This window comes from Symphodus melops (assembly GCF_947650265.1).
Source record: "Symphodus melops genome assembly, chromosome: 8".
Taxonomy (NCBI): Eukaryota; Metazoa; Chordata; class Actinopteri; order Labriformes; family Labridae; genus Symphodus; species Symphodus melops.
Window position 1 is genome coordinate 23,341,539 of NC_136698.1, and position 15,290 is coordinate 23,356,828.

A 15,290-nucleotide genomic window follows, 5' to 3' on the forward strand; every position below is an offset into this window, starting at 1 on the left:
CTTTTCTGTAACTGCAAATGCTCCTGTCCTGCTCTGGTTATCAGATTTTTTACTTCATGTAAAAAGAAAGAAAAAATAATGGTCTTTAAAAATGAACAAGTTAGCACAATGGATGATGGGCTCTGTATAATGAATTAATCAACATAAGTGATCAAACCTGCTGCTGCACAAAGATCAAAAGATTCTTTGAAGGGGCTTCTGGGTAATTTGTATCAGAAGGGTTGCTACTATCTGCACTAACTGCCATTAAAACCTGGAGTAAAAAGAGAAGTTATGCAAATCACTTAGTGAAAATATATTTATTTATGTCAAGTAAAAAAAATGAGAAAAGAAAATTCTTTATCATATACAAACTGTAACATTCAGAAAACAACTTTGGGACAAACAGAACTGTTTAAACAGCAAAGTGCAGTGTGTGTAAACATGAACATCTTTCCATGAAGTCAAGCATAGAAGGAGTTGAGTTCATACGAGTCCTTGTTAGAAACTTTGGCACGCTCCTTTTTGTACTTTTCCTCAGTGCAAGAACGCTTCTCTTAAAGAAAGGCATGCATTAGCCATATACGCGAGTTATCTGTGTTCTTTGTTTTATTATGAGTAATGATGAACTGAAACATGGTGGCAAGTGTTAATCAAAGCGAATGACTTAACACAAGAACAAAACAACACTGCACGTTAACATTTAAGCACCAAATGTTCCAAACATATTTCAGTGCTACACCCTGATCGTCTCAATTTAAAGACTGGATCAGTTCACATTCACAAATACAAATATGGGGCTGACCCATTAATTATTCATTCCAGGTATTTCTCCTTAATGAACTTTTTTTTTTTTTTAATTCTCATAAACCGACAAGGTTGCCGTAAAGTTGTCTGAAGTGCCCAAGAAAGCAGCAACAAGTCGAGATTCATCACTGATGAGAGGAAGTGTTGAACAGACAAGAGGTTGTTTTTTTTAATCCAGGTTCAACTCAAAATTAGCCATGATTTCCCGCTGCATCGTCATGTCAATACAAGACATCTAAAAAGGGAAAGAAAAAGTTGGTCATCTAACCAAGTCGACAAAAAAACATCAATGATTGATAACATGGATGAAAATACTCACAGCCTCTCGTCTGCGACGTTCTTGTTCTCTCCTGCGGGCCATCTCTCTTTCCCGGTCGACCTGGGACTGTGTGGTTACAGGCTGCGTTTCTATTGGAGACTTTTGCTGCTCTGCATCTTTAGGAGAGTCCAGAGACACCACTGTGCAAATGTGCTCAGGTGAATCAGGATCCTCCTTTATAGGCTGTGTGATCATCTCGGCTTTACATGAGCCAGAAAGGCTGCAGGGAGAACGTCAGTGTTAGTTGTTTTTAAAGTCTTTGCAGATAAATTCTCCTCAAAATTGGGTTCATTTGAACTGGGATTCAGACAATCTCACTTTTTATGACCAGAATCCTAGTTTGTATGGAAATTTGAGCCATTCATTTGTTTGTGGACCATCATTTCGAAGCCTTCAGTTTGGCCTATTTCCACATAGTAATCTTTTATGTCAGAATGAACATACTTTTACTGCATGGTGGGCAATGCAATATTACCTCTCCAACATGGTTAAGACTTGTAAACCACAGGTAGACAATCCCTAAATTATGCAGTCTAACATCCTCAATTTTACATTTTGAGCCATCATATACATAATGAACATCTTGACTTATTTTAAATGAAGGACCAGGACCAAAAACTCATTCAGAAAAAGTTAGTTTATGAACATGAAAAAAGCTGGCTCATGTTCTCTTCTGGTTTCTTACTATCGGATTTTTGGTGGAACCAGTAGAGCAGCTTCTTGCTGGCCATCAGAAAGAAAGTATTTTCAACAAACCTCTGCATCAGCTTCACTTTTAAAGAGCAAGAAGCTGCATCCACTTCCTATATACTTGTATAATACATTTTCTAAATACCTGCTCGTTCCAGGAGCTTCCCGCTCCTTGTGTCCGTCCTCTTGTTTCTTCTTTAGTGCTTTTTCACGTTCCTCCTTTTCTATGACAGCCTTTCGGAACTGCTGGAAGCTTTCTTTAGAAGACTTGATTGTAGTTGGTGTGACCGATTGCCTTACCAGTCTCGCCCATGACACTGCATTTTTCAGAACTATGTCCTATACAAAACAGATTACCATCATTGGTGCCATTCTCCCCTAACGTGCTTTGCATAGACTACAGATAAAAACTTAAGAAGCTGCATATTTTCATTTTGGACTTTTAAAATAGAACCATTCGTCAAAGATAATGGTTTCATGCCATCTGGTGGACACACAAATTACTACATGATTTCAGTGATTGTGGATAAGTACTTTGTTCAGTTACATTTAAGAATTCCATCAAAATGGATCATTTGATCTTTTGTTGACATAAAAATGATTTTGCATGTTATATTCGACTGACCTTTTCCATATCACCAACCTTTTTGGTTATTTGGGGTTTTTCCTCTTCAGTACAACTTTTGGCTGTGTTGGTGTAATTCAGACCAGTCACCTGATCGTCAGGAAAATCTTCAGGGTAACTGAAATCTGGCATAAAATATATTGAAATGTTGCGGTAAAGTTGTTACCCATTTAAATAAGAAGGGTGTTTCAAAGTTTGGCAGACTTACTGGATCTCGCCTCATCTTTGGAAGGGAGTGGACTATCTGTCAGAGGGGATAGCACCGGGCCCTGCTGATGGATGAGATTAAAGAGTCTAAACAGATAGGTCCACAATGTTACAAAGCAATGCAGGTAGCATGAAACTGAGCTATCATCTGAGGGACAGGTTCGTAAAGGTCAGGTCGTTTCATCTCAAAGAGCTTGAATATTTTTACTCATGATTTGCAAAATTCTATCGGACTAACAAACCTTGTATAACCTTTGAGCTTCATTTCGATTCAGACCACCTCAAATAAAATGTGTTTTTGTTAATACTCAATGTAGCTTAACTAATGCACCAGATCTGAAAAATTCTGCTGAGGCACTGAACTATTAGTCAATGCAGATTTCAGTTTTTTCCTTGAGTACAACACGACAGTCCCGAGTCCCCTACAGATGTTACTTGGTCTTAGACAAAACATGTGCTCAGCATCTACAGTGATGTGTATAACTGATGTTACAATAGAAGTGAGGTAGAAAGTAAACTTTCTACCTCACTTACTTAAAGTAAATAATTACACACTTACCTTTGTGATTTTAAAGCAAAATTAAGTAGGACTGTGGCTAAGCGCGTTTTGGCACCCACCGGCGTTGCACGGCGTGCAACTGCACTGGCCTAAGAGGCACATGGCGTTATTACGCGTACCCGTCTTGAAGGTAGTATTCATGTTTACAAGCAGAGGGGGCAAATGCGTCGTGAGAAGCTAAACACCCATGCTGACTGGTAAGGTTCAGTAAGAGTCTAACTTTACACAAATATGACTCTGCAAACATCTTCAGGCTCAGTTTTTACAAACTGTGTGAACGTGGAGAATGTATCCATTTAGCCGTTGCCATAACTTCTATGGGTTGTGGCAAAATGGCTACACTGCAGAGGGTAGTGCACTGTAGGTGATAGAAGTATTGCTTGATTTGAGAGAAGACAAGGTCAGGATACAGTCTAACCTTAAGTGCCAACCTGTCATAAATAATATCTGCAGGGATGTACACTCGGCTTCTTGCTCTGTCACTCTTCCTAGCTTCATCCATCACCATCCTCTTTGTTAGCCTCAGCCATTAAATCAAACAGTAGAGAGACAGGCTAACTGCTTCTTTTTATAACTGAAGGCTGCTGTGTTAACAAGTACTGTGAAGCTGTACACACTTCACAAGATGACCTTGGCCTGCTGCCATAACTACACACTGCAGGTGATTGGGTTGCACTGTGGACATGTTGAAAGACAACAATCCTTGTTGAATATTATGGTGCTATCAAATTGACTTTTTAAATCTTAAATTGGAAAAGTTACATTGTTGCTTTAATACCAAGTTGTGGGTTTTTCACACTACAGTTAAGAGCATACAATGTTTAACGAGGCATTACAAGTAATAATCCAAAGTGTGTGAAAAGATTTAAAAATGTGTCCAAACTGGCTGCCTGTCAGGCACCTGTGTCATCAAAAGTACCTCAAACCTGGCAGTCGCCCAGTCGAGCACAACTCCTGGAGATGCCATGGGGGACAGAAGGGCAGACAAATCTGGCAACCCAAAATAACGCAGTTAGTTCAGAACGTCATACCCATGTGAGAGACAATGGAGGTCCTATACATCAATACACGACCTGCAAAGAGAGCTTGTGTGAAGCAACTTCAGATAAGAAAAAGCAGCAAGAGATGGAGAGCCTGAGATGAAAAGTCATTGGAGAAGGAAGGTTCATAATATATTTTACTGCTAGATTTATGATGTGCAGCAATCGGCAGTGAGAATGCTGATTAAGCTGATCTGTGAGAACGGGGTGGCAGTATTAATGCTATATGGCACAAGGACAGAAAAGAGAAGGAAAGGTTGATAGAGTAGAGAGAGAATCTCTAAAATAAAAGTATGTGTTCAGGCCAAATTGTTGCACAGGTTTTCACAAGAATTTCAGAATTTCATAGCCTCTAAAACCTATTTCAGCTGAGACAAAGAGGATAGTTGTGAGCACTACCTGGAGGTGATAAAGCCAGCTCATCACAGGCCTGCTGTGCATTGAGAGGTGTCTGATGGCCTTCTGTCATTTCTGCTCCAGATGACAGCACAGCAGGAGGGTGGTGACAAGTCTCAACGGCTGAGTTTGTCATATCTTTTGTCTCTGATATCTGCGTACTACAGTCAGGTTGAGTCTCCTTCAACTTTGTCTTCTGGAAAGTGTTCTTTCTTTTCTGCTTCTTTGGATTTGGCACTAAGAGACAAGCACATTAATAATTAAAAAAAGAAGAGCCAGTCCTGAGACTTTTTCTTCCCTTCAAATCCCCCCCCCCCCAGTTCATGTCAAATGCTAACCATTTGAATGTGTTTCAATACGATACAGCGACAATGTGCAACAACCTCTGCCAAACATCCAGTTTCATTATAAATCACACCTGTTTCAATAAAATATTCATAACTTTACTGTTTCACTTGTAAACCTCTCTAAGAATGATGGTTTACACCTCAACTCCTTCCATCTATACAAAAAGTTAGATTTAGGCCCTGTGACCTTTGGCATTTTATTTTTATGGCAACCAAAAACAATGGAGGAGAAGTTGACCATGGCCATTTCAGTTTCATATTTATTTAATTTTAGTAAGCCTGAAATATGACTGGAATTAGGCTTCTTCAAGTAGCAACTCCTGGGCAAGGCAGTGATATTCTCCATATTGTTGTCACATCCTCTTCGCTCTGTCTGATCGGAGCTGTTATAGCGGGGTGGTCATTATGAAGCTCATCATCCAGACAAATTAGGAGGGCGAGAATATTCTGATTGATGCTAATAGTAAAAGGGAAATAACTCTCTAAATCTCAAATATAATAAAGCATGCAGTAAAAAGTAACAGAGCCGTGTCAATCATACAGCGGTCATTGTCAACTAACTGTTGCCATGGAGACAGAGCGGACATGTAGCGCTTTTCTTCTCAGTGCACAAACGCTTCATGCACATATAGCACTTTTCTGCTTAGAAAGAACCTTAGATGGACACAGCAGCAGGATTGGTGGAAAGAGTAATCAGAAGTAGGTGAGAGAAAAGGGAGACGCTCACCTGATTCAGAGTCACTGCTATCAGAGGTACTAAAATCACTGCTGCTGGAGGACGAGCTGCTGCTTTCACTGAGGTGTGAACGGTGGTTGAGGTCAGGAGGTGTGATAACTTTAGCTGCTGAAAAAAGTATACTGTAGGTCAAAGCAAATGTCTCAAAGGTGTACGCAGGAGGGTGATGATGCTGTTGTTAGTCTAGTTCTTACCTACTGGCTTATTTCTCTTGATAAAGATCTGCTCTTTGCTGACAACCTGAGACTTTTCAGCCTCCTTTAATTTCCCAGCTTTCATTTCTAATGTGGGTTTTACCTGCTTTTGTTCTGCAGGAAAAAAAAGAAATTAAAGTCAATAGTCTTCTCAAAGAATAGTTTTAAAAACCTGTAATTGTATTCATCTTTAAACCTGAATTTCCCCCAGGGGATGAATAAAGTATGTCCAGTGTACTTCTCTATAATAAAAACATTTACCGGTACTGTACTTACTGCTAACGTTCTTGTTGCATTTCCTCAGGCAGGCTCCGACAAACTTCTGCAGGGCTCGAAGTGTGGAAGGTTTGAGGAGTTCAATGTCAACCTCAATATCCTCAAGAGTGCACTCTCGCAGACACGACTCCCTGGCATGAATGATTTTCACCAACTTGCCCAGCTTTTCACCAGGCAGCTTGTCGATGTCTTGTTTTAACTGCTTCTTCTCCTGGTAGGTCACGAGCTTTGATGAGAGCTCATTCTCACATTTCGAGTGTAATCCATGGGCATTGTGCCTGTTGTCAAGCATACATGCATCAAATAACCCAATATTAGCCATATGATGAATAAACCATGTTATAACAACAGAAGGGATATACTTACATAATTGAGCTCTTGATGTTGGCCATTTTTTCAACCATAGACTTGTATTTCCTGGATTTGTGCTTTAGTCTTGCGATATACTTTCCTTTGGATCTTTTTTCCTTTTTCAACTTGTCTTTTTTCTTTGGTTTCAGCTGGGGCTCTTGGCTGAGCCTCTTTAGCTGGTCACTCACATCTTTCAACTGAGGAGCCAGCCATTAATGACACAGTTAGGTAAAATGCACTGAAGTGATTCACTTCTCAAAAGCCATGTGCACTTTTACTGGCATGTATATACCAACCCGGTCCTCTAGAGTGGCCAGCTGCATGGCCACCTCTTCAGACGACCTCTCCGTCTCTGAGGCGCTTTCATTTTCAGAACTTGCTGACGTCGACAGATTTCCAACTCGGTCTGCGTTTACCATTTCAACCTGATGAGGTAAAGGACAACCCTCTAGTTCTTGGGGAACTTTTAGATATCGGGCCTCAAAAACTTCCTGTTGACATAAACAAAGACCGTTCATGTTACAAGTGTGCCTGTTCCAATATTGCTAACAACACTTGAAACAATGAGGAATGAACAGGGATGTAACAATTCACTAATCTCATGATATCATATGATTCATGGTACTGGGTTCAGAAAATGATTCTCTCACGATTTATTTTCCAAAATAAGACTGTATTGATATTATGCCTGAAACGGATTCCTTTAAGGGCTGCTAACCCACGTGTGGTTTAGCCGTTTAATGGGAAGGTGACTGGAGCTTCACTAAGACAAATTCCTTGTATATGTACATGTACTTGGCAATTGCTTTTTGTGTAGTTAACCGTCATTGAGCAGTATTTGCACAGTTTTTGTCTCGTCTGTCGTCTTCTCGACTCTTTCATTTTCTGTCTTGGGGGAGCCAAAATGCTTCCGCACCTCCGATTTAAAACACCAGGGGTGCATCCTCAAATTTCAAAATCTTTGTCTGCAGCTGCCAACCACCTCTGCTCTACCGCCTTGAATTGCGATTCATTTTTCAGAGTACCAATTAATCTTAAGATCCCTCACAAAGTATAAACAATATAGAGCTACATACAACTTCTTGTATGAGGCGTCACTAGTCAATAAATCCTTTAAACAGAGCTCCTTAGTGTGCTGATCTTATTTGCTTCTTTCTCCCTAAATGAGGGTAATGAGAGTTTTCAAGACTTAAGATTTGAGTTTTTGCAGCGTGGGTATTACAAATGGACGTCATAAGATTCATGACATCTGCCTTTCCTGCTCCACCTTCACAAGGAATAAGAAAAGTACGAATTTTACTCATCCTCCTCATAAGATAGATCCTTTATTCATCCCCTAGGGGAAATTCAGGAGTGTCCCATAGCTCATGAATCCCCATGTTAGGGGGAGAAACAAAAAAAAGACAGCAACGTTCCACCCACAACTCCAGTCACGAGCTGCTACCATTGGCTTGTGTGTTAAAATGCGCAACCTCTCAATCCTGCAGCGCAGTGAAATTAGCCATCCACCTGCCATCAAGACAACATTGTCCAATATATTCTCTCCTTTCTCTTGCAAGCGTCTCTCCATCTCAATCCTCAGTGAGTCCTTACACTTGCCTAAAACTGAGCTTGAGGGTTAATTAGCTTGTCAATCTGCCAAGTGTCATGTTGCCCCCGAGTACACCATAAAAAAACAACAACACTTTCCACTACAGACCCATCAGTGGATTACACATCAAAAGACCTGAGCCTCCTCAAGAAAGAGTCGGGTGTCAAGATTCCATAGACACGAGTAGAGACGAGTATTGACAAGTCGATCTTGTAGGTAAAAACCCTTCTGCAAATGTCTGTGTTTGGCGTATGGTGTGTGTGTGGTATATCATTTGTGTGGGAACTTTTACAAAACAGATTACATTCATAGAAGGTTTGCAGTTTTAGGACAGTGGACAACTTCTGCTTTCATATCACGACAAAAGGTCCCCGGGTAATGCTAGTCCAACATGGTGCTGCTTGAAAACAAATTCATGTGTTTGGAGGGAAACAAAGTAAAGTATTGCTGTTCAAGTTTGATAGAAAACTTTTTGAAAGATGTATACCTGCAGTTTTCTTGCCATGTAGACCACCTCATGTGCAGGTGGATTATATTTATAACAGTTGGAGAACATCAGCCGAACGTCAGCAGCAAATTCCTTTGCATTTGCATACCCTCGCTGATCCATCTTTTTCTGAAGAAAGGATACTGTTAGGAAAATGTACACAACTTATGGTCTTAATGTAACCAGTAAATCAGTGTCTTACCTTGATGGTGCTAAGATCCATAGGCTGTTTAATAATTTCATGGTAGTCGTGCAAGCCCAAAGCAACTGCATCGACCGGGGCATAAAAGGGCCATGCGTGCATCGAGTGTCTCTTCGAGAGCAGCTCCTTCAGAATCTCATTGCAGCACCTGAGCTGCTCGGACAGTCTGACCTTCTTCACCTCAGAGGAAGGCAAGTCTTTCTTCGGAGGTTTGATGGGCCTTCCACTGCCCCGCCTGGAGAGTAATGTACAAGGTGCTGCAGGATCCTCAGCAGGGAACACCTCACTGTTGAAGACCACGGACGTGGTGGCGGCTGTGGTGCTCTGGACCTCTGCTTTCCTCTTAAAACCTTTTTTGATCTAAATGTAATGGAAAAGGTTGCAAAACAATGTCACTACATAACAATTCAGACAAAGCAGGATTCAGGTTTCTATATACAGAATAAGCTTCTGTCCACCTTTTCATGATACACTAAAAAGAAGTCTGATCTGTTTCACCTTTATATTAAAACTAAAAATAAATGCACAGTAGTCTTTTATTATTTAGATATCGCTTATCTTCATTGTGATTTATTTTCAAACGTATGACAATCAATGCATCAATTTAAAGGTTATACATATATGCCACTGAATGATACACAGCAGTTCATCCAAGATGCAATATCTGCATGTTTTCATGTTAAACAAAAAAGCTGTTTGACAGGTTCTATTAATATTTCAGTTTGTCGTTTGCTGGCAAACAGGAAGACTAATTGAGCAGTTATTTCACATATTCCAATCCAATCAAAATCTTGTTCCTTGCACACTCACGACCCACAAGCTGACTTCAGCAGTTACATCCACCGTAAATAAAGATCAACACTCATCTTTTCTTAAGTTCCCTGCCTATTAAAGAAATACACCAATAAGCAAAACCAAACAAGTTTTGTGGGAACCTTTAAGACAGGGAACTTCCAGAATAAAATAATTTAAATGCAAAAAGAGTGAGAGCAGACCAACAACGTACTTACTGTTGTATCAATGTGTGCAGAGAGCTTAATGGGTTGGAGGAACTGAGGCACATCAGGAGGAATGACTGTAACCGTCTGCTGGAGAACAACTTCTGACACGATGGAGCTCGGCCTTATATCACCTGCATGACAGTAGATGCATGCACAAGAGTCAGGTACCCATTTCAAATTTGTCAAAAATAGTGCCTAGAATATTTGTTGATGTTTGGAACATTCAGTGGTCTTATTCAAATATATCTGCAACAATCATGTATCATTACAAAACTGTCCAATTTGCAAAATATCTACCGAATCATATCCTAAAATGACCTTACTATAGGAGACATCAAGTCAACAATGCAGCAGCCAGTAGCAGCAGTCCTTAGTTTCCAAAAAGGTGCAGAATGGTTTGTTTTGTTCTGACCAGTGAAGGTAGGCGGCCCCCAGATACTGTTGTATTGCCCCTCACCCCTCAGTTTGTCAGGATAAACCAACAGGTGATGCAATGATGGAAGCGGGCAAGAGAACTGGTTCAGCGAATTGACATGAGTGAGCATCCACTCTAGAAAGGGGGGGGGCTGGGTTTTGAATTTGGACTGCAGCACCCGTTTTAAACACTAAGAGTCAGAGTTGCCTATTGCTCCTTTAAAGTATAAACTAACAACTTTATTTTCAAGTCTAAAACAAGCAGATGAAAAAGTGCATCTTTAGGACCTGCACTTGTCGTTTTTCCTTTGCCTGGTTCCTTTGAGGTTATTGTTGTGACTTCACATTCTTCTTTTGGCATCTTGGAAACTTTCTGCAAAAAAAGCTTCTCCAGGGACTGTGCCATAAAAACAATGTCATCTGTGGGCTGTGAAGAGAAGCAGGATGTTATCACCAGTGATATAAGAAAGCTCAATGTTGACAAGCGTAAATCGTACAGATTAAAAACAAACAAAAAAAACAAAAAATGTTTAGCACTCTGAAAAGGGAAACATGTAGCTATTAAACTGGTTTACTTGTTAACACTAGTCTTTCGTCAGTGACATAAACATGGTAGTTTGAAGATTACAGAGCAAAAGTATTCTCCTACCTTGTTGTAAACATAGCAGTTGGTGAACATGGTGTTAAAGTCTTTTATACAGTGAAGTCCTTGCCAGTAATATCTGTTTTGAAGACGTTTCTTAATAGTGCTGAGGTCCATAGGAGTTTTAATAATTGTATAATAATCCTGAAAGCGAAAAAGACATTTTCATGAACACACTAAGGCCCATTCTATCCAGATATCAGTCCAGGTGAACACAATTTAAAGTCTTAACACTTTACACTAAAGACTTCAAGCTAGAAACTGAACTCACCATAAATGTATCAGTACAAATACATCTTTGAATCGGGCTGAGAAATTACATTTTTATGACTTACTGGAAGACATAGTGCCACTGCATCAACTGGCTGGCGAAAGGGCCATGAAAATTGATGCCTCCATAAAGCTTTGATGACCACCTTCTCCAGATACTGCAGCTGATTGGTTATGCGTCCTGGCATCTTGGAATTTATGACCTCAGGTGGAGAGGGATTTCCACTCAGAGTGGGACAGATTTTAGAATCAGACATTATGTTGTCCAAACGCCATGAATGGAGAAGGCAGCAGTCTTTGCTTCAACTTGTCACACGTTTTCCTAAATAAGAATCAAGGAGTAGGTTCAGTGCTTCTGTATCAAAAATAAAAAAATAAAAAAAATAGATGCTATCTTATCCTAACTGCAAAGGAAGTATTGTTAATTTATTCATGTCTCACTATTAGAAACAAACATTTTTGTTTGGTTATTGAATGTCTTAAAAATGCTATTCCCAACTTCTGACATAAAAGATTAAAAATTACTCTATTATTTTAAGCTTATAAAAGATCTAAGCGTACACGCATCCATCCATTTTCTTTACTCCATTTCCTGTGAAGTTGTTTTTTCAAGATCTCTCATCATTTAGGGATAACAGCTGGTTTTCTCAGGAGGATTAAGTGTCATCTTGTTACCTTGAGATGCAAAAGCTTGTTTTCACGTGGTAACAGTATGGTCACAGTGACAGACCAGACCACCACATGCTATGCTGCCATTGACCACTCCAATGAGATAAGGCACGCTTATATTTACTTTGTTTAGTGCTTTTGCAACTCTAGGGATATGAGATAGATCAATCGAAACATCAGGAAAACAATTAGAAACTATATAAATGGGTAAACTGAGAAAATTAAATGTATGGATTCATGTCTTTTTACAAAGAGATGTATGACATTCTACAAGAAGTTAGGCTTCAGTGTGTTTTATTTAAAATAAAGCTAGAAGTTAAGGTAATGATTATCCTAAAGTAAGTCATGCGTTTTGTTTACTGTACACACTAGTTCAATTGAAAACAGTCACAGAACCAAATGCTTAGGAGATTTTCCTGCATTGAAAGGACAACACTGCCCCCTACAGTATCAATTAGACATGCAAGGTCATTATTTTTGCTTTTAACTTGCCTTTTCATTAAATAGAGACGTTACAATTAAGAAAATTTAAAAAATAAATGTTCTTCAAAAGACAATATCTGAAAAGGTGTGATTAGGATTATTGTGCATTAAGTGGAGTGATGTAAAAATAAACTCATGAAGAGTTTATTTGTTAAATAATTTAGTTTTAGTTTAGTAATTTAGTTTGATGAAACAGAAAATGGTTTGTTCCCCCAATCTTCTAATAAAAAAATAAAATGAACTTAGAACAAATATCTCTCTCAACCGCCATCTAAATCTTTTCTTTTTACACTCCACCCCAAAGAAATCTACTTTCTCATGCGTCACAGTCTTATTTTATTTTTAGAAAAGACAAGTAAAAACAGTTCTCATACATATTATGCACTTCACATGTTTATGTGCTAGGAGCAGCTAGATGCAAAGGAACATCAGGGATCACATTTGTCCTGCTCAGTGTTGGAAGGTCAACATATTAGTTATTTAGCATGACTAAATGTTCAAGTAAAAAAAATAAAAACTTTCAGTCTCGTTGTAGCCAAAAGTAAACACTAAACTAAACGCACAGCAGTTCAAAAATAAAAAGTTAAACAATTTTGTTGTGTCATGACACCACGAACAGCTGACAAAAACCAGCACGAGCCGAATCATATTAAAAATATTATTAAAATACTGAGTACAACAAAGGAGACATGTCAGAGATGAACAGAGGCATAAAATATATATCCCTGCACGTTTATCTCAATGTTTATCTAAACTCTAAGGCCGTGTCCGAAATCACTCCCTTGTCACTATACAGTGCACTTCGTAATGAGTAGTGAATGGGAGTGATTTCGGACTCAGCTAAAATCTTTTTTGTGAGAAATTCAGAATGCCTAAGGGTTGACAGATGGCAACATGGGCCTGGCTGCATGCTGCACTGATGACAGGACACCCCCCCCCCCCCCCCCCCCCCCCCCCCCCCCCCCCCGGGGGGCACACAGACACACACATTACTGGAAGGGAACATGTGTCAGGAATGAGAGGACGATGAAGCGCATTGTTTAGGTTGAGCTAGCGGAGATTAAGCGGTCACATTTAAAAAAAATTTCAAAAAAATCCGTCTGACAAGGTTAAAAGGACGCCGTCTCATCCTGCTACGCATCACGTTTGTATTCAGTAATTTTCAAAAACGCTGAGACGTTGCTAGGCGACTCTGGCCACTTTAGCATTGTTTTTAGCATTAGCTAACGAATAGTTGGCGCTGCAACTGTACAGTCTCGTAATTTTATAATCTCGCTTGGAAATAACCGAAATAAATGCAATTCAGCTGAAAAGTCACACTTTGACTCGACGCATGCACGCAGTACATCGTTGAAGCTAAGAGCTGGCTAGCTTTGGCTACAGATAGCTGTTACACTGGGCATCAAAGTTATGAGCTTATTGGTAACTTCTGTCGTCTTTCAAGAGCACATTGTTCATTTGCGGGATTACACGACCAACCTTAATCTAAATCTACAGTTAAATAAATAAATAAAAACCTTGTGTGAGTCTTTGTAAGCAGAAAACTGCCGTGCTAGCGTTACCTTGTGAGATTTCACCGGCTCTCTCGTTCAACTCCTCAGTGGCAGGCGTCGCTACGGCAACCGCCTCTGATTTATACCTCTCTGCACGAGCCCCTGGAAATGATTGGTCAAACCTCTACCTGCACGTGTCAGTAAGCATTGCTGCAGAGGGGAAAAAAGGGGTTTAAAACTACTTAGTTCATGCACAAAATAACAATGTCTCCTGCCAAGCTGAAGCTACCTGGGGATTTAAAGCACGAGAAAGTGAACATTTGTAGTGGCGTTGTTCCCTGCAATTTGCAGTTCGGAGTCACAGTAGCATCCTGGTTCACGATGCTTTGTGCAAAGTGTTCGACCACACAGTTACTGTCACTCGCATAGAGGCAGCGAGACTCTCTGACTCTGTCTCTGTGAAGAGGTTGTGTGAGTCTTGATTGGATTGACAGGAACAACGGAGAAGTGGGGATGTGGGCGGAGCGGTGACTTCACGTGTTGACCGAGAAGCGGAAAATTAGCTTTTTAGAAACACATTAAGGAAACAATTTCGTCAATACAAGGGAAACAAGATTATGAGACAGACTTTCACTTCACACATGCGGTAGAATACACACATTTTAGAAAGAAAAACTATACGGGTTTGTTTGGGATTTATCTGCGTTGATATAATTATGTCTTTAGACTTTACGAGGTACCGCGAACTAGCCATATATGTACTTCATGTGAACTAGAAGTTATTCAGTCTGGCCTTAGATAAAGTAATTTCTTTAAACTCATCCTAAAAATGTACCCAGCTGAAGAGCAGATTTTTGGAAAAAAAGAAAGAAAGAAAAAAGTGTGACAGGTGTTAACTATTTTTTTGTACTGAATATCCTGAAACTGTTGTGCATTCATTATATTTATTTATTTGACATGGACATACAGTAACATTGGTGCTGTAACATTTAATTATGCGCAAGTCCAAGATGCACTGCTCTTAATGTTTTAGATCAAACAGAAATAAAGACAAATCAAAAAGAAGTAAGTGAAAGCAGTTGTTAATACTGTGCAGTTATGAACGCAACAGAGGAAAAAATACAATACACACAGAGAAGGCAGCTCACTGCCGCTGCGCCACCAGTGCCCCCACATCGTATTTTTAACACTGAATTTTTTGCCTCGAAATCAGACATTGATTTTTAAAAGCCATTGAATTTCTAGCACTTTTTTTGCCTATTTTTTTTTCAATGTAAAAAAAATGAAACGTAAAATAAATTTGACGTATTAAAAATGTCAGTGTGAAAAAAATTTACGTATTGCGATGAATGCTATTTCTGATTTGAATGATCTTAAAAACACAACTCAAATGCTCCAGCACCATTTCAGTCTCCGTTGATGGATGAAGGATATTAGTGAAAAATAAAACTGTAAAAATCTCTGGCTTTATGCACTGATAACTGTGTACGAGGTTTATGTTTTTCAGGATT

General features: G+C 39.5%; 1 protein-coding gene across 1 annotated transcript; it reads right to left on the minus strand.

The window, feature by feature from the left end:
• Positions 1-443: 443 nt before the first annotated feature.
• brdt (bromodomain, testis-specific) lies at positions 444-14,279 on the minus strand. The gene is made up of 20 exons (XM_079349909.1): positions 14,069-14,279; positions 13,849-13,989; positions 11,200-11,456; positions 10,871-11,008; positions 10,510-10,648; positions 9,817-9,938; positions 8,807-9,166; positions 8,605-8,733; positions 6,823-7,017; positions 6,542-6,723; positions 6,176-6,453; positions 5,900-6,013; positions 5,697-5,813; positions 4,626-4,859; positions 4,106-4,176; positions 2,629-2,689; positions 2,421-2,545; positions 1,941-2,134; positions 1,106-1,325; positions 444-1,021 (listed from the first exon to the last, which is right to left on the minus strand). Exons 3-20 carry the CDS (start codon positions 11,389-11,391, stop codon positions 956-958), a joined length of 2,937 nt encoding a protein of 978 aa, XP_079206035.1. The 5' UTR covers positions 11,392-11,456; positions 13,849-13,989; positions 14,069-14,279; the 3' UTR covers positions 444-955.
• Positions 14,280-15,290: the final 1,011 nt, after the last annotated feature.

Excerpts from the sequence above, each read along its gene's own strand:
- brdt (XM_079349909.1), bottom strand. The coding sequence starts at position 11,391 with ATGTCTGATTCTAAAATCTGTCCCACTCTGAGTGGAAATCCCTCTCCA. Across the intron at positions 11,009-11,199 it reads CAGTGGCACTATGTCTTCCA|GATTATTATACAATTATTAA; the intron begins GTAAGTCATAAA and ends TTTCGCTTTCAG. Across the intron at positions 9,939-10,509 it reads AGGAAAAACGACAAGTGCAG|GTGATATAAGGCCGAGCTCC; the intron begins GTCCTAAAGATG and ends ACTGTCATGCAG.